This window comes from Brachyistius frenatus, unplaced genomic scaffold, assembly GCF_029030835.1.
Source record: "Brachyistius frenatus isolate BFR_SWC_R1_liver_20210118 unplaced genomic scaffold, ASM2903083v1 Contig_84, whole genome shotgun sequence".
NCBI lineage: Eukaryota > Metazoa > Chordata > Actinopteri > Embiotocidae > Brachyistius > Brachyistius frenatus.
This window is the reverse complement of record NW_027210683.1, coordinates 1,750,010-1,772,477: the sequence shown is the minus strand read 5'-3', so window position 1 is coordinate 1,772,477 and position 22,468 is coordinate 1,750,010. Positions and strand designations below refer to the sequence as shown.

Below are 22,468 nucleotides of genomic sequence, written 5' to 3'. Positions count from 1 at the left end.
CAATTTTCTAATTGCAGCCACAAGGTGTGGACTCAACGAGCCGCCTTAGTTTATTGGAAACGTGTTGCTAGGAGACAGCAGCATGGATTGAAGTTCATTTCCTGTCAGATAATTGAACACTGCAGCGGGACGGACGGCAAGTTTGGGCCCGTTTTAACATTAAAATGCGGAATAAAACTACACATTCGGCCTTTAAGTCGATGACTGGTGATGAAATACTTTTTTTCCATGTGATGTACATCAGACTCCTGCAGAACTCCAACCCCTCGGTGGGCCGGATTAAAGACCCCTGAGGCGACCCGGCTTCGTGCTCTGCATCAAATAAACTCGACCAACGCTGACTTTGAGAACTTCTTCATTTATTTATGGGAGGGTGGTGCTGCTCTCAAAGAATAAAACATCTTTTGGTGATGTTTTAAACATAAAAAAAAGAAAAAGAGAATCATTATCCAAAAAAAAAAAAAAAAAAAAAAAAAAAGTCATGACATAAAACCACCAAATTGACATGGACTGTACATTTGTACACAGAAGGTAGCAAAACAAGCCTGCCAATGAAAAACTGCTACTTATTGTGTAACTAAGCCAAAAACTGGAGGCTTACATTTGATGTGTGGTCGCATTTTTAACCCTTAAGGTGCCGAATAGAAACCGACTGACCGTGAATCATCATGAGACTCCGATTTTTACTCTACTGACAGTTTTACGTCCTCACATGTCCACGATGTTCAGAATCAGAACCAACAGATGGGAGTGCTAGAAATCAATGCACTGACACGACTAGACCTGATTAAGATAGAAATGATTGTAATAAAGTATTTTAATGGCACGACAAGCCGCATATCTTTCAGCCACAACACCTCCCGGGCTCCAAAATGACACCTAAATGTAAACGAGTATTTAATTCACAAGGTGCTCTCCTCACGCATAAATACTCACTTCATTCACAAAACTCCTCTTCTGATTTACAACGTCCGCTCCCACCGTTTACATCATGAAATACATCGTCCTCTCACCGGCACACTTCTTCCATAACTTCTGATGGAGCTTCATTTGATTTAAATGAATAATCGGAGTGATTTCAGTAGTACGTCTGGAGGTCCAATATCAGATCTGCTCTGGTTTAAAGCAGGCCAGAAGATTTATTTCAGTTTTTTTTATTTTTTTATTTTCAGTTTGGGAGGCTGTCAAAGGTCACATGACTGGCGGTGGTCGCCAAACAACACCAGAGCTCACGAGCTTCTCCAGTGGTTAAATTCAGATGTCATACACGGGTGGAGTTACAGATTGAATCCTCAGACTTCAGTCACACAGACATCATATCAGGTCAGATCACAAGCAGATCAAATCAGAGGAGCCTGACGTTGTTTCCATGGAGATCAATTGAAATTGTTGACTGATCGTATTGGCACCGACAGTGCAGGAAGGTTTTTTTGTGCCAGATTTGAATTTGAATTTGAATTATCTATTAATCTGCCAATTATTTTCCTCAATGAGTCCGTAAAATAAAAACAGAAAAAAATGATGAAAAGTGAAATCAGAAATCTTATAAAAAATATACTCCAGGCCTCTTGTGGGCCTCCAGCTCTCCAACTCCACCTGCCTGATTTCTGCATATTGATGCCTTGCCTTATCAATATCAGAAGGCCTTTGATTATATGCCAGATAACTCAACCCTGAATCCTTGCAATGTTCACTTCAGCTATTAATTAACTTTTACTTGTAGTGTTTCACCTTAAGTAACAAATAATTGAGTTATTTTTCTGCTGTTATTTAACCATCCTCTGTCCCTTCCTGTCAACTATGTGATTTTAGTTGCCATTCTTTCAAAATATGTTAATTTCAATATGCTTCTATAACTGGAGAACTTCTTTTCTTTGGCGCCATCTGGTGGTAGAATCAGTAATACGTTTCATTTTCCAGGAAGAAAAACCACCAGAATCTTTTTGGGTAAAAAAAGGAGATACTAACATGAAAAACTACACAGAGCGGCTCGATGTGAGGTGTCCAAATGGAGATAAAAATGGAGGTGAAGAATAACACAGCGTGTTACGAACTGTCCACATGTCTAGAGAGCTAACTCACCCTCCAGCTGCCTCAATGATATCTGGACTGAAAAAATTTGTCAATGTACAGTGTATTCTGTCTCGATTGTCTGACTGGAACACAGCTAACGCTAATCACTGCAGATACTTTGTGCATCTTCAAGTCTTTTTTCTGTGCTTGTCTTTTTTGTTGTTGTTGTTGTTGTTGTTGCAGCTGCAGGCGTGTTATTAGAGAAGCAGAGTGGGAATACGAGCCAGCAGCAGGGAGATGACGGAGGCGACGCTCAGCAGAAGAACCGCAGGCGTGAGGTCACAGCTCGAACTCACAGCTGGCAAAACAAGAGGTTCAACAACATTCGTTAAGTGTGCATTTATTATTATCATTTTATATTAAAGTTCATTTATTTCATATTCATTTATTGCCTTTGTACTGTGGTGTCTAAATTTGTTTTAAAAGATCATAAATATTTGTCAATACCGTACATTTGTACATTAATTCTTAACATACAATTAAACCCAAAAGTGCTCCTTTATTCTTCAAGTTTTTTAAGGACAGGAACCAAAGGATCAAAATGATTTAAACCTTCTTAATAAAAGACTTTATGAGTAACACTGTGAGTCTTTAAACCAAAAACACAACAACCTTAAAATCACCTGTTTGTGCCACTATGTGTGTGTGTGTGAGTGTATAGTGTGTGTGTGTGTGTGTGTGTGTGTGTGTGTGTGTGTGTGTGTGTGTGTGTGTGTGTGTGTGTGTGTGTGTGTGTGTGTGTCCTTACCCCGGCAGCTCTTCCTGTCTCGTTGCAGCATCCCGGTCACACAGCTGCAGACAGGCCCCGCCCCCTTACTGGTGCAGATCTGCTGGCAGCCTCCGTTGTTGTTCTCACACCAGTCGGCCTCTGAGGAAACATCAGGACGGAGTCACGAAGACTTTTTAACCCAGTTTGTGGACGACATGAATCCAAACACGGCTTTTTCTTGAGGACTTTTTTTTTGGGGGGAGGTGGGATGAGGAATTAAATCGTGGCTTTGTCCACCTGTAATCTGTCGCATGTATCAGCCAATAAAAACTCACCTCTCCTCCTTATGGGTCCCACAGACAGGATGTGCTCTTTATGGTCGCCTTCCTCCGAGTACATTCTTCTCTTGTGCGGACAGTTCTGGACACATGAATGAATACATCAATACGCGGCAGAGCAGCGTCATCGCTGCTGACCGAAGGTGGAGGTTTTTTCTTCTCCTCCGGTTTCTCACCACTTTGCAGGCGTTGGTGTCGGAGTCGCACAGCGACACGTCACAGTGCAGGTGGACCTCTTCGTAATCCCCGATGAACTTGAAGACGGTGACGTGGAAGCGGCAGGTGAGCGACACGCCGTTCTCCGCCATGCCGATGGTGTTGTCCTTAATGTTGGGGCAGCTGGAGGGAGAGAGGGCCACAGGACGAGATTGACGGGAAACTATTGTGTTGAGGATTTAAAAAGGGAGGATGTCGGCTTTTAACTTCTTCTTTTTTTAGAGGCACAACACCTTCTTCAAGTAGTTGCAATTCAGCTCTTCAGACATTGTGTTTGAACTGGAGCCAAAACTCGCCAACCAAAACAAAAAAATAAAGAGTTATTTAAAGTCTCGAACCCTCACCTGTCGATCTCTTTAATTATATTTACACATCTTTTCCCTGCATGACATGAATTCCTATATTTTCAGAAGACGTTAAGCTTCATCAATAACAGAATCTGTATATAAATGTTTGGCAGATGGTGTCAAAAGAACCAGCTTCATGTAAAGGCAGGTACTTTTAATATAAAACATAATCATTTTTGTTTTATTAAAGACTCAATTATAGATTAAGCCAATGGGCTGATTTTGGATGAATATTTTTTTTTAGTATTGCACCATAATTAAAACAAGTCTTTGGGTTGCGCAATGCAAAGTCAAATGTTTGCTACGTAGCGCAAATATCCTCCTGTTTGTTTTGTTGATAGACAAAAATTCTCAGTCGGTGTTTAATAGTTTGGGTTTATTATATGTTTAGATTCTTATCCATCGACTGGTTTCAAATCCATCCTGCAGTTTAAAAATGACCCCAAACATCCAGCCTGAGTCATAAAGATCTTCAGTCTTACAACAGATGGTCTCCGGAGGTCTTTTAAAATGCAAACACATCAAATATTAATTTGATCCCAGTTTTATTTTTTCTTCACTTTGTACTCTTGATGGAAACGCTTCTTTTAGAGCTTAAACTTTTACACGATAAACGGTAACTGAAAAACTCCCACAGCAGGAAAAAGGCTGTGTTTGTGACATGCACACTTTTTGATAAAGTCCCATAATCTCAATGCTTCGTTGTATTTAAACGTAAATGCAGGTTATTTAAATCAGCAACTGACATGTTTATTTCTCACCACACAATAAATCAGTGTTTTAACCTTTTTGACTTAAAGTGGACTCAGAAATGAATCTCTTTATAGCGTTTCAGATTTAATTGAAGTGTCTTTGCTCATCAATCAACACTCAATAATCCATAATGCCAATGTGAAAACATGCTTTTTAAACATGTTTGCAAATTTATTTTTAGAAGTGTGCAGGAGGAGAAGAGGTCTGAATACTTTTTTTGAATCCCGTATTTCCCCTTTAAACAAGTTTTTAGAAATCTAAAGAGATCAAATTGAAATAGAAACGACTTTTCTAAGAATTATGTTTCTTTTTTATTCTTTTCAGTCGAATTTATCATCTCATGACCCTTCAGGCGTATCTTGTGACCCCAGCGGGGGAGGAGTGAACTACAGTGTGTGTGTGTGTGTGTGTGTGTGTGTGTGTGTGTGTGTGTGTGTGTGTGTGTGTGTGTGTGTGTGTGTGTGTGTGTACCCTCTCTCTATGATGATGTATCGCAGCCTGTCGCTGCTGTAGCGGGACGGCGTGGCCCAGCACATGTTCACGATGAGGATGAGCTGGTTTTCGTCGGCTCCTTCCACGAAGACGCCGACGAAGAGGACGTCCCGCGTGCTGAGCACCACCTCCCCCTCCCTGTACGGGTGGCGGTACGAGGAGTTCTTGTACAGAGCCATCTTGGTGATGAAGTTCCCCTCCTGGGTGGGTAAGGTGAGGTTGATCACGCTGGAGGAGGGAGGAGAAACGGCGGTCAAAGTTAACCGCCCGTGACACGTCTTGTATCGCGCGTCCCGGCGTCCGCCGTCTCACCTGAGCATCGGCTTGAGGACCGTCTCCAGCGAGATCTTCAGGTCCAGCTCGTAGGCGCAGGAGAACTCCACGTTGATGGTCTTGTCTCTGGTGATGACGTTGCCGGTGTTGTTCACGCTCTCTATCCACACCGTGTTCTTGTACATGATGTGTGTGTTGTTCGACTGTCAGGAAGGTAAAACGGTTATCCAATTACATTTCATTTATTTAATCCACACAAAAAGAGAAAATCTAAAAAGGAGAAGTTGTGTATAAATTAAACAAATGAGATCCATTGTGTCTATCAGTGAGCTTTAGCAGCAGCTACTCTGATATATAAATATATGATTAAATAAGCTGCTGCTGGTGGACAGACTTGTTCTGCAGGAAGACAGACGGTCGAGGTGAAAACAGGATCAGTTTCTCAGTCAAAATATTTCTCTCCTTACTGGAAAATGAAACTTTGAGTACCCAAAATTACATTAAAAATAAATCAATCTTTGTACACTCATGTAATACACACATTTGACCATTTCGAGTGCAATTTACAGCCATAAATATTAAACAAAAAAAGCAAGTTAACAGAACCTTTTCTGACTCCAGGCTGCTAAAAGTGCTTAAAGACACCAAAATGGGAACAAAGAAACAGTTTGACATGTGTAATCCAGTTTATTCATATCATATCACACCTGTACGATGGAGCCGCAGTGTCCCTTGGTGTTGTTGATGCGGAAGGAGATGAAGTCCTCGCCCTCGATGCCGGAGCAGCGCTCGTCGTTGACCCGCACGTCCTCCCGCTCGAAGCCCAGCTGGAAGAGTTTACACTTGGAGATGGACACCTCCATCTGAGCGTGCTTGCAGGTCACCTCCGCTTGGATGATGTCATCGTCTCCTGCCACGCCCACGCACACACACACACACACACACACACACACACACACACACACACACACACACACACACACACACACACACACACACACACACACACACACACACACACACACACACACACACACACACACACGTCAACACTGATTACATGGTTTTATGTACAGTATGTTTCCGAGTTGAACCACACAGCGTCCAACCGAGGAAGATGATGCTGCAGTCATGTGACAAGTATTTAAAAATAGAAAAGTGAAATTGTAACTCTTCATTTGCAAAAACAGAAAAGCTTAAATATAAAGACCAAAAACTGAAAGTCGAATTCAAATGTGCGATGGAAAGGGGAGACAAAAAGGAAACCTTAAGTATTAAAGATTTCATCAGCAATCATTGGCTGAATAATGATCATATAACTGTTTTTATGATTATTTGACAGCAAAATAATTGTAGAGAATTTGTTTTTAGTGCAGCTACACAATAAGAGTTAATTAAAGCCCCCCCCAAAAATAAAGCCTTTAAACCCCAGAAGACTTAAATATATCTCTGCAACATTAAATGTCAAGTTTACTTTTTACTATCCTCATGGAACATTTAAACACAACAGATCTTGACCAAACGTCTGTACAACATCGGACAGAAACAAATCAAGCAGATAGACAAACATCGTAAACCAATAACGACAAAAATGTGCAATAAAACCAAGTTTAAAAAACCCGAGATTAAAAACGACCTTCTCCGTGACTTTAAAAGAAGAGTTAATCGAAGGTCGCTCTCAGCCCGGTGGGCAGAACCGACTGAAGGCTGCGGCGGGACGAAGGACTCACCTCCGGTGCTGGTCGGTAACTCGGGGCAACCGCACAGGTCGCCTCCGTTCTCCAGCTCGCAGGTGAAGTTCGTGCAGATCTCTCCTGCACAGGGGTCGTAGATCCATTCTGCTAAAGACAGGTCCACACACAATGTTAGCTGTCACTCACACACAAGGCTTTATCAAACATGCACGCACTGATTTTAGAGCTAGAAACAACACAATAAGAGGGGAACATAGAACATAGTGACCATAGCTGGACAAAAAAACGGACCTATTAATTATTAATCTAAAATAAATCGGTGACTAATGAACCTTTTAGTAGATCTGGTAAAATCTATATTTCGTTTATATTCGATTAAAAGAAAAGCACACTGGAATATTATACATTTCCATAAACCTAGATGATGAATTACATACATTTCCTCAATTCATTTGACTTTTAAATCAACTTTGCAGTAACTGATGTTTCTGGCAACTTGCAGGAAACAATTTATGAAGCTATCGCTAACTCTCCAGCTGACACTTGTCTGTTTATAAATCCAGCAGATACACAGAAACATGGATTTGATTCATGTTTCTGGTCACCTGATGAATACAAATCCAAAAGAAACTCTTTTTTTTCAGCTCCGTTTTGGTCTCTACCGAACTGCAGAGTTGGGAAATCATTCTCTGAGTTGTTGTTTTTTTTACAACGAGCAACACATTATATATACAAAAAAACAACAACGCTAAAATAAAGTATTGATAAGTCTATTGCCATATTACTGGAGCCTGGAGGGCTCTAATTGTCTTGCAAGTGTTAACGCATGCTGCAGAGCTGGTTTCCTCCAGTGAGCACTGATACGAGTCCGTTTTGAAGTTGTAGTTTTAAAAGTATGAAGAAGCGTCGCGCCGCTTGGCCGAGAGAGAGGCTGGTGTCTCACGGTGCCCTTACAGCAGTTCTCCTGGGTGATCCACTTGGTGGTGAGGGTGCCCAGCGCCCGGCAGGCCTCCGCGTAGGCCGCCAGAGAGCCGCAGACCTGCGCCTTGCGATGGTTGTAGCAGCCGTCCAGGTAGCAGGACTGGTAGAAGGGCTTGGGGTCCAGCAGGCCGTGGCAGGGCTGGAAGAAGCCCTTCAGCTGGGTCAGCTTCTGGCAGGCGTCTTCGCCCTGCAGAGCCAGCACGGCCGTGTTGTCGCAGGACTGGGCCAAGGCCACGAACTGGGTCTCATCACAGCTGCAGGACGAAGAACGACATCCAACTGTCAGGAGCGTTTTCTTTTTTTAATTATTTGTCAATACAATAATTTCACTTTTTCACCTTTTTTTCTTTCTGCGAACACTGAATTTACTGCTCTGAACCTCCAGTGTGAACGGACTGAACTGATGCAAATGATACCGGTAGTGACCACAGACTGGATATAAAAGTGTTCGTCGTTTCCGGGTCTGAAAAATGGTTCCGATGTAGAAGTGTCTTAAGCTGCAATACCAGCGAGTGCCACTAGAGGTCGGCTCCAAACAGCCTCCGGCTCCATAGACTCCCATTCAACTAGTCTGATACAATTTTGGGTCAATAAAACTTCTCCAAGAGTTATCTCGGTGTTGTTAGCTAAAGTCACTCCTTCTTTTTAGTTTTCTGGAGGTCCATCTGAAAATAATCCCTCATTCATTAGAAAAGAAGATTCAAAAGGTTTTCAACATAAGCATCTATTTGGTCCAATATTCTCTTTTTCTGGTCTCTGCCACTTCTTCAAGGACCGACCTGGTGTCAGTGTTTCATGCTCCACAGGCAGTGTGCAGGTTTATCACAGGTTTTTGCGGGCGGTGAAGCCTGCAGAGACGGCTGCCGACGATTCGACGTGCTCAGCGAAGTCCTGCACGTCTGCGATGGCTCACCTACCTGTTCTGCATACCGTTGGTCTTCCAGCTCTGGGCCAGCTCCAGCGCGCTGACGGCCGGCTTCCCCCTGGAGGTGATGTAGTCGTCGCTGGGGTCCCCGTTGAAGTTCCCGCAGAGGCCGCACACCTTGTTCTGCAGCCGCTGGCCCATCGTGATGCTCAGCGTGTTGAAGCGGTTGTACCGGACCTGGATGTCCTGAGGCGTGTCGATGACGAGGAAACCTTCGGATGTGGACAGACGTGTCATCAGCCCCGTTAGAAACGGGACCGAGACCGGCGTCCCGTTGACCTGGGGGGAGAACGGGAGGCACAGAGCTTTAGATGTTTGAGACAGGAAACAAATTACAAAGCAAATTCAATTACATGTTAAACTCAAGACGTTTCTCTGCTCGCATGTGAAATTTGACCTCTGTGGGATTTCAAGTCCTGTTTTCACAGAGCAGAATTAGTGTTATACTCTTCAATGGTCTTTGCTTTTTTTTTTAATTTATTTTTTAATTTTAATTTTTATTTATTTATTTTTTTTACCCCTTGTGGGTTGTTAAATGGGGATTATTTCCTCATTTTGGGGTGTTAAAATCATAGCAATAATTATAAAGCTGATATTTTTCACTTTTCTACATATTTGTTCATTTCTTATTAACCTATTAAACCCAACAAGAAGAATGTGATTGCAGATTTCAGGAATTTAATTTCTATTAGACCCCAGAGAAGTCTAATTCCTCGTTAGATCTCTTGTTGACCAACTGTTATAAATCTCTAATATTAGAAATCCAAATATTTCTATGATTATTTGGGGGATATAGGAGTGGTAGTGCTGTTTAAAATCTATTGTCAACACTAACTATAGATTGAAAACACCTAAAAATGAATTGTATTTATCCATGTTTTAAAGTTGGGGTCTCTAAAGAGAATAAAGCATCTTTTTCTGCAGCAGATTTTGTAGTTTGCCAGCAATACTCATAAAGTCAGTTGTGAATATTAAAGGTGATTAAATGTGTTTATTGATTGGTTAAAGCGGGCTCTTATAGCTGAGGTGTTTTGAAAAATGTTCTTTTATTCTATAGTTTATTCTTTTAAGTCTAAGAAGGAGATATTATAATTTAATCTCGAGGACGTAGATGCATGAAAAGGGTTATGACGCGGAAATGTTTAAAACAGGCAAACATGATGGATGATTATGACATTTTTTTTAACCTCAATGATGTCATTAAATGCATTTGGAATTAAAGATGCGACCCAAATGTCAAACTAAGGATTTTTATAACTGTATAAAGATGAAAGGTGGAGACACTTTTTCTTCTGGCTGAGATTTAAAAACAGATTAGAAATGTTTGAGCTCAGACATTTAAATCGATCATGTCGGGCACAGATGGAAATTTGGGTGTCATCTGCGTAAAATAATTTCAAAATCAGAAAAGAAATCCCTGAGTGAGAAGAGACAAAGATCATGACAACCTGAGACAACGGATGCGAACATACTTCTTCAGGCAGTTCAAGAAAATGGACAGTTTCCCTCAGATTGAACAAACTAGGACTCATGGGAGCTCCACTTGAAGGCAATCAGCGGGTCATTAAATACCTCTGTGAGGAGACTTAGTGGAAAGACATGGCCTGAAGCCTTTGAGGCTGTTAGTGCCGAGATAAAAAAAAAAAAAAGAGACGTGTGTTTGGTTTGATAAAGACTTCTTTGACCGCTGACGGTGCGAAGCCAACGGAAAGTAACGTGATCGCATAAACAAAATCAAAATCTCCCAGCAGAGATAATTGTTCTATTGAAGAGAGACTGTGACCTTTTTAGAGATCAAATATAATATAATATAATATAATATAATAAGCAATTAAATGCACCCTTAGTATGAAGTATGAGCTTACAGTCGCAAATATATTGACATAATTGAGTTTCTTTAATTTGAGAATCTTCTGAATTCTTTTATCATTTATCATCATCTTGTAATTATACTTTATGGACACAGTTTCGTGTGTTTGGCAAAAGGTGGACTTTAAAGTTGCATTAATCGTTGTTTTTATCGGGTAAACTAGCAAACTGTTGCTGGTTTACACATCCTGCAGACGTACAGCAACATCAGCCACGATTTCAACAAATCTCTGATCCAATATTCACTTTCTGTCTGACTTTGTTTTGTTCACAACTATCGAGGTCACCGGCTGTCGGATGCTGGCAACTGCTGGTGAAGGAGGGAAGGAACGAAATGAGGGGGTGAAACGGTAAAAGTGAGCCTGATAATGATGGTTTCACATCTACTAGTTTAAAAATCTGTGTCTCATAACATCCACAGTAGTCACATTTTTGATCCAACGCCAATTCATTCACAGCAGAAATCCCACCGAGGTCAACTCTCCCACAGTTTGTGTCCCGACACGAGTCCGACTCTCGCCTCACCTTGACGGTGCTGCCGGAGATGAGTATATTCTCCTCGTTAATGTACAGGTAGACGTGAGAGATGGTGGTGAGGTTGGGCGTGCTCCATTTGTCGAAGTTAGCGATGAGCTGGAAGGAGAGGTCGGGCAGCTTGTGGCAGTTGGTGGACAGAACGAAGGAGCAGGAGGCCGGCAGCCGCAGCGACGCGCCGTCGAACGTCCTGAAGACGCCGCCGCCCGACGCCACGCAGTGCTGCGAGCGCCGCGCGAAGCACCCGCGCACCCCGTAGCGCAGCGTGCACTCCTCCTCCGCCTTGCAGCGCCGCGGGTCGCACTGGATCAGGTTGCGCCCGATGCACTGGCAACGTTTGGTGCAGTCGCCGTTCCAGAACAGCTGTTTGGGCTGAAATGAAGACGGTTTTCTATTAAGTTCAGAACTGAAACTGTGAAGACGACGCACTTATTAGCTGAATGACATTTCATAATCAATGTTTTGGATGTAATAACAATCCCAAAATGCATTTTTTTGGGAGAAAAAAAACAAACAAAAATGCTCAATTTTATGACATTCTACAGCTTAAATAATGAATCAATTAAATAAATAACCAACAGCCTGATCTAGTTGCAGATAAATTCATATATGTGTCGTGCAATTCTAAAAATGTAATGCACGTTTTCAAAATATGCTTCTGTTGTGAAGGATTTATGATTCAGGCAAGTTTAGTTTGTTTTTTTTTCCTTTCATATACTTCTCTTAAAAAAAAACAACTAAAAAACAACCCGTCACCAAATGATCCTGATATCCAGGTGTGAAAACGTATTGCCTCGGTTGGATGTGAGACTGACCTCGTAGTACTTGCCATCAGTGTAGCAGCCGCAGTTCTGAGGCAGGATGCAGCTCTTGCCGTTGAGCACGTAGCCCTGGTCGCACTGGCAGCCCTCCACGCAGTCCTGGCTGCAGTCCCTCTGGCCGCGGGCGGGGGCGCACTGGGGCGGGCAGACCGACATGCAACTGGAGTAATGGCTGTTAGGTGGACAGCTCTGGACTGGGAGCAGGCAGGTTGGCAAAGGCATTAGCTGACGATCGTAAGAAGTACATCGCACAGTTTTTCCAGTGTGGATTTGTCGGGGTTAACGCGACTCTGCGGCGGCCGTCTGACGTGTTTTCTTTCCGAAGTGTAAGGATGAGGGATTGATGTCGGTGTGGCGTCCTGCCTGGTGCTAACCCGGTTCGCCTAGCTTAGCGTAGAGACTGAAAGCGCCTCCTTCCGTAGTTTAGAAATATTCCTACCAACACCTCCGACGCTCACTAAAGCATGTTTTATCGGAGTTTCTTCACGTCTATACAAAACAAAATGGAGGAACGTTCTCACGTCCGATGGCGTCTGAGTTGAAGGATATCTGCTTCGCGTCACTGAAACATTACATCAAACACACATTTACGGTAGTTTTAAGCAGAACTACTTTCTCCCGCAGAAACTACGACGACTATCAGCGACGCTAGCAGTCTGCTCACGGCAACGGGGTCGTTGTTTTAGCAATCGATGATGTCATTTTTCAACACTGCGAGCACCACCGGCCAAAGCGTGCGGTGAATTTCAGCTGAAGCCGGACGTGTACTCACCACACGGCGTGTCGCTCCTCCAGCCGGTAACCGGCACCCCCTGGGTCTGGCAGGTGCCGGCGTACATTTGCAGCCAGTTACAGATTGTGTCCTGGGCTCCCTGGTCCAAACAGGTGTCCTGCAGGCAGCTCTGATAAAAGAACATCGGCGCCACCTTGCTGTGGCAGCGCGCAAACACACCCCCTCGATCCACGATGAGCCCGCAGAGCCTCACCGCCTCCGGCTCCACGAACACGTACAGGCCGTCTCCGATGTGGAAGCGGATGCCCGTGTTGACTTCGTTCGCCCCGTCGTCGGCGCCGATGTCCACGTCGGCGTCGGCCGCCGGGAGAGGGGCGTCGTTCGGGACGCTCTTCTCTCCGAGGCCGCAGCGGGGGCACGAGTCTCCGCAGCCCACCTGGCAGAAGGTGTCCCTCTCCGCCCAGGCCATGCCCCAGTCGGTGGTGCCGGCGGAGGCGGGCGAGGACGAGGGCATCCCCCGGCAGAGGCCGCACGAGGTGTTGTACAGGTTACGGGGTAAAGTCAACAGGAGGAGAGTGTTCCAGTCGAAGGCCACCTTCAGCCCAAAGTCGGTCTCCAGGATGAGCTGCATGCCTAAAGTGAATATGTTGACCTTTCCGGGGCCCAGCTTCAGAGGAATGTACAGCCGCTCCTTATTCACCTGAGAAGAGAAACTCCATGTAACTGCTGCTATCTTAAATTATTTTTCTCGGATTCAGACTAACACCTGCAGGAGAAAACTCAAGCAGCAAGTTTGAATTTCTAATCCAGCCTGACTTGCATGTTTTCAAAGGTATGTGGGGAAACCCAGGTGGTGAATGGATGAATGGATTACATGAAGACAGACTGAATGGACGTCGATGGCTCTCCCTCTAACCCACTGCACGAGCGAGAGAGAGAAAATCAGAGACATAAAGTGTGTGAGCGTGTGCGTGGGTGGGTGCAGTCGTTTGTGTGTGCAAGTGTGTGTCATTTCTGTTTCTCCTCAGATCTTTTCGGTCGGTTTGTGAACCCGGTCCAAATGTCGCTCAGGGTCGGGGTTTCGTCTGAGCCAAGTCCAGCCCGATAAAAGATGCCCATTGAAATTAGATCCACCTTAAGCCAATCAAAGAGGAATTCACCCTCTGCCTGGTTATTCTATCGGCTTGATTAGAAATAACGTCCTCACAAATGCAACAACTGCGACCTTCACAGGGAGTGCAAAAAAATAAATCATAAAAAGTTAAGTTAAGACGGGTCACGGGTATTCTCAAATATGAACACGATGTCTCTTGTTTCATTTACTCACCGTGACGGTGTTTTTGTAGCTTCGAGACACTTCGATTTCGTACTCGTAGACCTCCAGGACGAAGCCCCTCACCCAGATCGCCTGGCCCGTGTCTCTCTCCTCGTTACGAGCTGCCAATTTAAACTGAGGAAAAGCTCCACCGATGGTTGCGGGGTCCCTGCTCTCCCTCCCGCAGTTGGTGGTGGCCATCCTCAGAGTGCAAGAGCTGTGCAGCTCAAATGGGATGCCGCCGAACGGCAGGAAATGTCCGTAGCCGGCCGCCACGCACAGGGCCTCCGTGCGAGGCTGGCAGAAATACAGGCCGTCGCTCTCCTGGCAGTACTCCTCGGCGTGACAGGGCGCCAGCTGACAGTACACACTGTTGTCGGAGCCATTGCAGTAGCAGCGCTCCTGGCACTCCCAGTCCGTCCAGAAAGTCTGATTGGTGGCCAGCTGGCGGCCGTGGCTCACGCAGCCGCAATCGCTGCGTGCCACACACAGGCCGTCCCGCAGCGCGAAGCCGTCCTCGCACTGACAGCCCTCCTGACACGGCAGAGGGCACGGCTCCTCGGGTTCGTCCAAGTTGGCGCAGGTCAGGGGGCAGGCGTTGGTGCATTCATCGAAGTGACTGTTGTCTGGACAGGGAAGAGCTGAGACAGAAGAGCGAGTTCAGAGGAAGCAAAGGCAAACGGCCGCATATAAAAACGGGTTTCTTGCCTCCTGGCAGCACCGGGACACAGCTTGTACTGACATTTATGGCACAAGAAGCTTCAAACTGTCTGTGCTCACTGTCCAGTTACATCCTCAGTATGTTTTATACTGTCATATCTGTTTTATAAAATATATTAAGTTCAAAACTTGTCTTAAATGTCAGCTGTGTACCCTTCAAACCAACATAAACAGCAAACTCTGCCAGCAAAAAAAATGCAATTTGGCAAAAAAAAAGGCTTGTTGAGAATCTACTGTCGGGGTTTGAAAAAGTTTTGAAACTGGCTTGCCTTTAGAATCAGATTAGCTTGTGAATTCACGCTGATTACAGCTGCGACAGAGGAAGCTTTCAGAAACGTCGTTCAAGCCTACAACGCACGATAATAATATATATAATTGCTAATAAAACTAATAACATCACTGTTATGAGTTCCAGCTGTGCTTTTCCTGCTATGAGGAGTCACAACTACGGCTATGAAACAGGTCTACGAATGTAATTTATATAGGAACGATAAAGACAAAAGAGTCATCTAACGCTAAAGCTGTCAGGATTCAGGATAAGCTTTACAGAAGTTTCGGTGTTTGTGTGTTTAAAGGGTGAATTATTTTTGCGTATTTGTTGGGGCTTTCAAAAGGGAGAACAACAGAAAAAGTTTGAGAGTCACTGGTGGAAAAGAAATGAAATGCAAATTCTGTTGATGTGTGTGAATATGAACCGCCTTCATTGTTTGATGTGTTGTAGAAAAGGTTGCATTAGCATAATGCTCAATTTTTGGCAGCTAGTGTAGCAGTTCATGTCTCTTCTGGAGACGAAGACATCTACAACCAAAAACACGGGCCTGTTTCTTTAACATAAAGTGGTATCTACTCACGGCAGTTAGTGGCACTCCTCCAGGACGCGAGGCCCACTTGAGCATCCTGACAGGCGGTGGCATACGCCTGCAGTGAAGAGCACAGGGCCGAACGGTTCCCTTCCCGAACGCACATGTTATACAAGCAGTTCCTGAAGAACGGCGAAGGGTTGACGACCGCGTGACACGCCAGAAAGGAGCTATTCCCCGGGTCGTTGATGTTGCCGCACATCCAAGGACTCTGGTAAAGACGCAGGTCCGTGCACATGCGGTAGAGGTCGTCGCAGTCCCCGTTGCAGGTGAGGTCGTCAGCAAGGGACCGCCAGCCCTCCGTGAACTGCTCGGTCGACTCTGCTAGGCGTCCATTGGGCAGGCGAAGGTCATCGGTGGAGTTGCTGTTGAAGAGGCCACATAAACCGCAGGTAACGTTGTAGTAGATGGTGGAAAGGGAGATGTTGATGAATCCCTGGCGTGTGTAGTGGACACGAAGCAGACCGCGGGACTCGACCACCGTAGCATTGCCTGGTGCCTTGTAGATCATCATCGTCTCCATTGGATGGACGTATGGGAGCGCCACGAGTTCACCGTTCACCTGGAACACAAAAAGGTGTAAATTGATAGGTATTCAATAAGAGATAAAGAACAGGTTTTTGCTCTTTGAAGGAAATACTAACCTTTACTGTGTCAAAATCGAACCCTCCTATCTGCGCCTCCATGTTCGCCACTGTAACGACGACCGGTCTTTTCCAAGCGGGGCCTTTGTTCACCAGCCGCCTGCCTATCTTCACCTCCACCATCGATCCGTTAGCCGGCACCGGCCCACACAGCTTCAGCAGGTAGTAAGAGCTGTCGTCCGGGAACAGCAGAAAGGTGCCGTCAAAGGAGGACGTCACCGAGTTCTGGGTGATCGAGCACACCCCCTCCCTCCGAGGGTAGCAACCCAGCAAGCCCACCTCCGCCACGCACACCTCGCCCTCCTTACAGGACTCGTTGAAACAGGAGACTTCCCCTGCAGGCCCGCAGCTGCAGCGGAGGGTACATTCGCCCTCTTCGCCGCTGGGGCCGGCCCAGAAAGTGTTATTGAGGGGGTAGTAGAGGCCGTTGTGCTCACAGCCGCAGTCTTCGCGGTGCACACAGCGGCTGCCGCTGAGAACGTAGCCGACGTCGCACTGGCAGCCCTCGGTGCAAGGATGAGCGCAGTACAGGGGAGCGGTCAGGTCCGAGCAGGAGGCCGGACAGGCGCTGGTGCACACTTGGTAATTGCTGAACTCCGGACATGACAAGGCTGAGAACCAAAAAGAACAAGAAGAAATATGTCAGATTACATGAAAACTACATGTGCGTTTAATGGATACATGCGAACTGCGTCTCACCACAGAAGGTGCGAGATCTCCAGGGTCGTATCGTGACGCCGAGGGCCTGACAGGCCAGAGCGTAGGCCTGGATGGCCTGGCACAGCGTGGTGATGTTATCCCTGTTGCTGCACATGTCATACACGCAGCTGTACACGAAGGCCGTGGGATCCACCACGGCTCTGCAGTCCCGGAAAGGTCCGTCAGTCTTGTTGATGAGCCCGCAGTAGTCTGAGCGGAAGTAGAAGGCCTCCGCCTGAGGGTCGCACACGCTGCAGTTCTGCGCGCAGCCGTCCGTGCACCTCCAGTCGGTGTCCTCGGCCCGCCAGCTGCCTCCAAGCTCCACCACGCTCTCTGCCAGAGAGCCATCGGGCAGCACGGGATCATCGGCGGGGTCGTCGTTATAGTTACCGCAAAGGCCGCAGGTGTTGTTGAAGTACGAGCTGGGTAGGGAGATGGACGCGTAGTGTTGGCCGTCGTAGGTTACCAAGAGCCCAAAGTCTGTCTCTAAGGCAATAGCGACCCCAGACTGGTACACCCTGATGGCACCGAGCTGAAGTTGGACCGGCAACGTCTTCATCAAGCCATCCACCTAAAGAAAGACAAGAATATTTGGAAAAGGAACCGTAGATTAAGAAAGCGATCGTATCTTTCTTACAATGCCTCGTCTACCTATACGTCCAGGTAGAGGTCATTTAGTCATCTGCTTACCGTCTACTTCCACAGATTCTCACCTGGACTCTTCCTGAACTGCCTTTGGGCAACATGACTCGGTGACCGTACACCTCCACCGTGACGTCTCTGAGCCAGGACACAGAGGCCATCCCACGGTTCTCATTTTTGGCCTCCACGCTGAAGAAGGGCAGCCCCGCCACCTCCCAGCAGGGCCGAGCCAGCAGGTAGGAGCACGTGCCCTGGAAGTGGTACAGGAAGCCGTCGAAGGTGTGGTAATGGGGGTCCCCGAACACCACACAGGTGCTGGTGCGGGTGGGCTGGCAGTAGAAGGCACCCTCCTGCTGCTCGCAGTTCTCCAGCTGCCCACACGGGGCCTCTTGACACTGCACCTCGTTATTGCTGTCGAGGCAGCGGCATCGCTGGGAGCACTGGTCAGACAACCAGAAGATTTCCCCTCGTCTGTAGAAACGGCCTGGAGAGGACGTAGGAAACACGTGCGCAGGTGTTTACAAGTACGGCAGTTATCTGAGGCACTTCACTGACTGATTTTCCCATGAAGGAGAAGCTGCAGCTGTTTTGCAAAGGATCAACCAAGCGATGTTTTCATGTTTGGACGTACCGTTGTAGCTGCAGCCGTTGGCAGGGTCTATCAGTTCAGTGTCTACGCGGAAGAACCAGCGTCCAGGAATGTTTACGTTGGTTGTCTGTTCGATGTTGACGACGTCGTTCGACCGCGACCCCGGCAGGTTGAAGAAGTGACCAATGTCTCCACCGTTAAAACCTGACTGGAAAGGGGAGTGGTGTGAGGGTCATGAGGTCATATAATATCATATGATTTTCATAAAAAACATTTGAGATGCATGAAACGATCTTGGGGTCACCGCGAGAATACCTGAGCTGTCGTCCCACCAATTCCCGTTAAAGGGTCTCCACCGCTGGCTGTTCCTGTGCTCCATGTGATTTCTCCGTAGTTGAACATACTGAAGAACGCCACGGTATCTGAGATGAGTACAGCTTGGAACGTGTTCACCTTCAAATCAAATAAGAGGATTAAATATCTTTAAAAGTAGGAATAAAGGCATGACCTATAACAAAAATGAAAAGCACCATAATGCGCAAAAAACTTCCTCTCTACATGCTGTAACTGTGTGGAAACAGACTTTCCACTTTACCGGAGTTGTCTGGCTTCCTCCGTAGAAGGTGACTTGGTGCCAGGTTGCGATAAAGACCCAGGTGGCCGTGAAGGTGGGCATGTTTTTGAAGTACTTCCGGACATCTTGGGTCGCCCTCTCCAGTATTTCCGGCTCGGTGGACTCGCGGTAGTACACGTCTCCGCGGATGCCGTTGTGCACGTCTGCCCAGAGCGGAGCGATGAACGACCTGCTGTCGCTCAGGGGAAAAGCCTCCGGCGTGAACTGGCTGACCTGCACGCTGAAGGAGATCACGCCGTTGTTGTTGATCTGTGAGAAGATGGAACAGGGTTGAGTTTGTAACGTAGACTTTATAAGTGGAAATAAGTTGGTTTAAGCAGATGATTGATGGATTGTAGAGTGTTGATTGAGCCTTGAGGCTTACGTAGATGGACCGGTAAGGTATATTGAAGAAAATGAAGGGAATAAGCAAAACAATTTCGGGAGAACTCCCGTCATCCATCTTGGGGGTCTCGAGATCCCTATTGCCAGGTCCATATGGGTACAGGATATCCTGAGTAGTAGCTAAAAGGAGAATAATGCACAAGAGCTCATTAAATAGACAGGTGGAAACTTTATAGGATAAGGAAATTGCTTCTTGTTGCAGGATTTGGGGTATTTATGCATCTTATACCTCCTATTTGTGCAAAGATGCTGAAGACATGGAGCAGAATGACTCGACAGCCCGGCCTGACCATCCTTAAAAAAAACAAAGAAAGAAAGAAGATGAGCGATCAAATGTTACTTTATCTCTGTTGTGTATTCCTTAAAGAAAATGGAAATGCAGGAAGACATGAGTCATAGGACAACTTCCCATAAACAAGGCTGTTGGACAAAAGTCTAGAGGAGGGGGAACTGTCAGACCGACGTCACGTTACTTCTTTAAGATCAGGCTCCCAGGTCTCCCCTGAGGAGCCCTGAAAAGGCCCCATTATACATGCCAGAACAATGTGTCAGGATCACATTTGCCTTACGGTCCCATGTGAGCCGGCAACAGTGGACTGCCGGCCTCTCTGTGCCTCGGTTCCCTGCTGCCGACGGGACTGGCCCGCTCTGCTCCAGCGTCTCTGTGTCTGAGGCCGCGAGGTTGCTCGGGACCTCATTACCACTTCTGTTTGGGACCCATCCATGCCTTGTTGGTTAAAGGGAGAGCAGCATAAACACTGGGGCACTAATGGCTTTAAGTGAGCAGGTTTGAATTGCCAAGGTCCCCGTGGTGGCCCTCGGGGGTTGTTCACTGCCTCGCTTGGCAAGCGTCCTATTGGCAAAGTCCAATGTACAGCCAAGTTGGCAGGTCTGACAGTCACCATATACCATTTGAAGTTAATTGTTTAATGAATTGCAATGAAAAGTCCAAATGATATCCTGTGTATTGTACATTCAGTGAATTAAAAAATGAAAGAGTTGAAGCTGGTCCCTTCTGGGTGTCGTAGATGTCGAGACTTTTTAGGTGAGAAAATGAAATATTCAGGTTTCTAAAATGTACTTAACATTTTCTTGAACATTTGCTATTTGTTATAAGTGATTATAACAGGCTAGATAGCCTGCTAGCTATCAAAAAGTTATGATCTATCTAATCTCAGCAAGCCCTTTGGTAATTTCTGGTAATGCCGATGCCTCTGTGGCACTTAAAACACAAGATATAAATTTGTTCCATGGATAAACACCATTTCCAGAAGCAAGAAATGGAAATGTGTGATTTCATTGTAAAATACACAATAATGACAGTTAACCAATGCCAATCAAAGCTCAGATTTTTTATTTTTCATTTCGTCAAACAGCTCGCTTATAGTTATCTTGAGGTGTAATCACTAAAGCTGAGAAATAAAATCAGGAAACTTTGTTTCTTTTTTAAAATATATATAATATGAAAACAGACCTTTGCTTTGATTTTGGATTTTATGTGTAAACACCCATTGTGGGCTAAACCTCAATAATAAGACAATACTTTAGTGTAACTTCTGAAACTTGAGGAATGTGTTGCCAATTAACTACTTCTCTCTCTCAAATGTGTGAATTCAGGCTGAGGTTAAATTGTGCTCAGGTGTGCCAAGGTTAGTGGGCACCGCTGAGAGAGGTCCGCTGCCGTGTCATCGGCCTCTCATCATACATTGTCAACAGAAAGATTACCACAATTGCCTCTCTTGATTCTTGTAGCTCACCATCTTATCTGACTGGCAGGAACTCCTTTTTAAAAGATAATTGAAATTATTAGCAATTAAGATAAAGCCTGGACGAGACACTAAAACTGGTTTAATCTCTGTGACAACACTCAAAAAGAGACGACATCAAGTAAGCAAAACACTATCAGATGTTATTTACTCAGTTAAGTATATTAATGCGTAGATTTCTAGATAGGTGGATGAATGTGATTAAGAAATTTTAAGAAATGACAAATTTCCCTTGTCAATCTTTATACACTTAACATAAGAAAGGTTCTGGCAAAAGTAGAAATATCACATCTGTTGTTGCTATGGGATTCAATTTTAAGGCTCCCGTGATGAAATGAGAGGAAGCAAAATAAAAAAAAATATAGATCATACATGCATGCAACATGAAAAGAGGCAGGGCACCCCTGTGTGATATATACTGGAATCACCAAAAGCAGGAAACTAATGATAATTTGTGATGCTGTTGCCGTGCAAAGTTATGTTTTCTAACGCCATAGCAACAGACTCAGAACAATTGGCAAACAGGTAAACGTGTGTGTTTGCAGAGATTGATGTGCCGACTCAGAAAAGCACAGATTTTCTTATTGCATCACAGTCGGGTCATAAATAAATATAACTATTGGTGAAATTAAGTGGAGGAGGAAATGATGCACTCACCTGCCTATCAGAAGATGGACATCTAGCACCTCACTCGTCTAACCTGGCAATCTCCGCGCAGCAGTGTCCCATCCAGCAGAGGACCATCCACAGTAGTGATGGAGGGAGGCGGTGAAGTGATGAGCGGCTGGATGTCCTGACAGAAGAGCACTTCCAACTCCACAGGAATCACCGGCAGGAGCAACAACAGTCCAGAGGTTTGTGTCTAAATCGTCCTTTTCGAGTCGGGGTTGAAGAGAGGAGATTCGAGGGTGGAGGCTTGTGGAAGGAGCTTTGCCTGAAGAAGCAGGTGCAAACTTTACCCGGGATAGTGCTCAACTTAATCTGAGATCAGTGTTTGGGGAAGAGAAGGGGGGTTGAGGGGAGTCGGGGAGTAGAGGAGAGGGGAGTCGAGGGGGAGGGACAGCATAGGAATCTGAGGAAGAGAGAGGGAGTGGAAACAGAGCAATATGGAAGAAGGGGGAGAGGGGGAGGTCAGAGATCGGGAAATAGGAAAAACAAGAGAGATTTACTGCCCCGAGACTTTGTTTTTAAATGCGGGGAAGGAGGAATGTTTTGCACAAAGAGAGGCTCTCATATGGCATGAATGGGCAGGACCTGTCATTAACACCAGCAAAGTGCCAAATGATGATAAAATATGTCTTTGGCAGAAAATGTGGTAGGACACACTGTGGCTTTTATCTTTTTGGAGTGAAGACATTTGACTGGGTCTCATTAATGTTTCACTCTCCATCTGAAGCTGCATTTAAAAGTGCGTTTCTATGAAAATGGACGTCGCAGTTTTCTCTCGTATTAAATTA

The 22,468-nt window shown here is 45.6% G+C and overlaps 1 protein-coding gene and 1 long non-coding RNA gene across 4 annotated transcripts in view; one reads left to right on the top strand and one right to left on the bottom strand.

Moving 5' to 3' along the window:
• Positions 1-2,912, top strand: part of LOC138627400 (uncharacterized) — an 8,471-nt gene extending 5,559 nt beyond the window's left edge. Inside the window, exons 2-3 of one of the 2 annotated variants that reach the window (XR_011311384.1) lie at positions 2,257-2,386; positions 2,830-2,912. This is a non-coding gene — a long non-coding RNA (uncharacterized lncRNA). Of the gene's footprint in view, positions 1-2,256; positions 2,406-2,829 lie in introns of both variants that reach the window. The other variant, XR_011311385.1, reaches the window with a different exon arrangement.
• Positions 467-22,468, bottom strand: tecta (tectorin alpha). Of its 2 annotated transcripts, XM_069709683.1 has the most exons (24): positions 21,669-22,468; positions 19,475-19,539; positions 19,226-19,365; positions 18,823-19,110; positions 18,543-18,680; positions 18,270-18,435; positions 17,710-18,122; positions 16,997-17,567; positions 16,298-16,908; positions 15,645-16,215; positions 14,086-14,714; positions 12,798-13,458; positions 12,020-12,219; positions 11,196-11,576; positions 8,794-9,080; positions 7,850-8,130; positions 6,932-7,042; positions 5,909-6,111; positions 5,241-5,404; positions 4,908-5,156; positions 3,297-3,459; positions 3,118-3,202; positions 2,822-2,941; positions 467-2,371 (listed from the first exon to the last, which is right to left on the bottom strand). In XM_069709683.1, exons 2-24 carry the CDS (start codon positions 19,536-19,538, stop codon positions 2,271-2,273), a joined length of 6,597 nt encoding a protein of 2,198 aa, XP_069565784.1. In that variant the 5' UTR covers position 19,539; positions 21,669-22,468; the 3' UTR covers positions 467-2,270. The 2 variants fall into 2 exon arrangements, with proteins under 2 accessions (XP_069565784.1, XP_069565785.1); XM_069709684.1 differs by lacking the exons at positions 467-2,371; positions 2,822-2,941; positions 3,118-3,202; ... (2 more) ...; positions 5,241-5,404; positions 5,909-6,111 and having other exon boundaries at positions 6,993-7,039.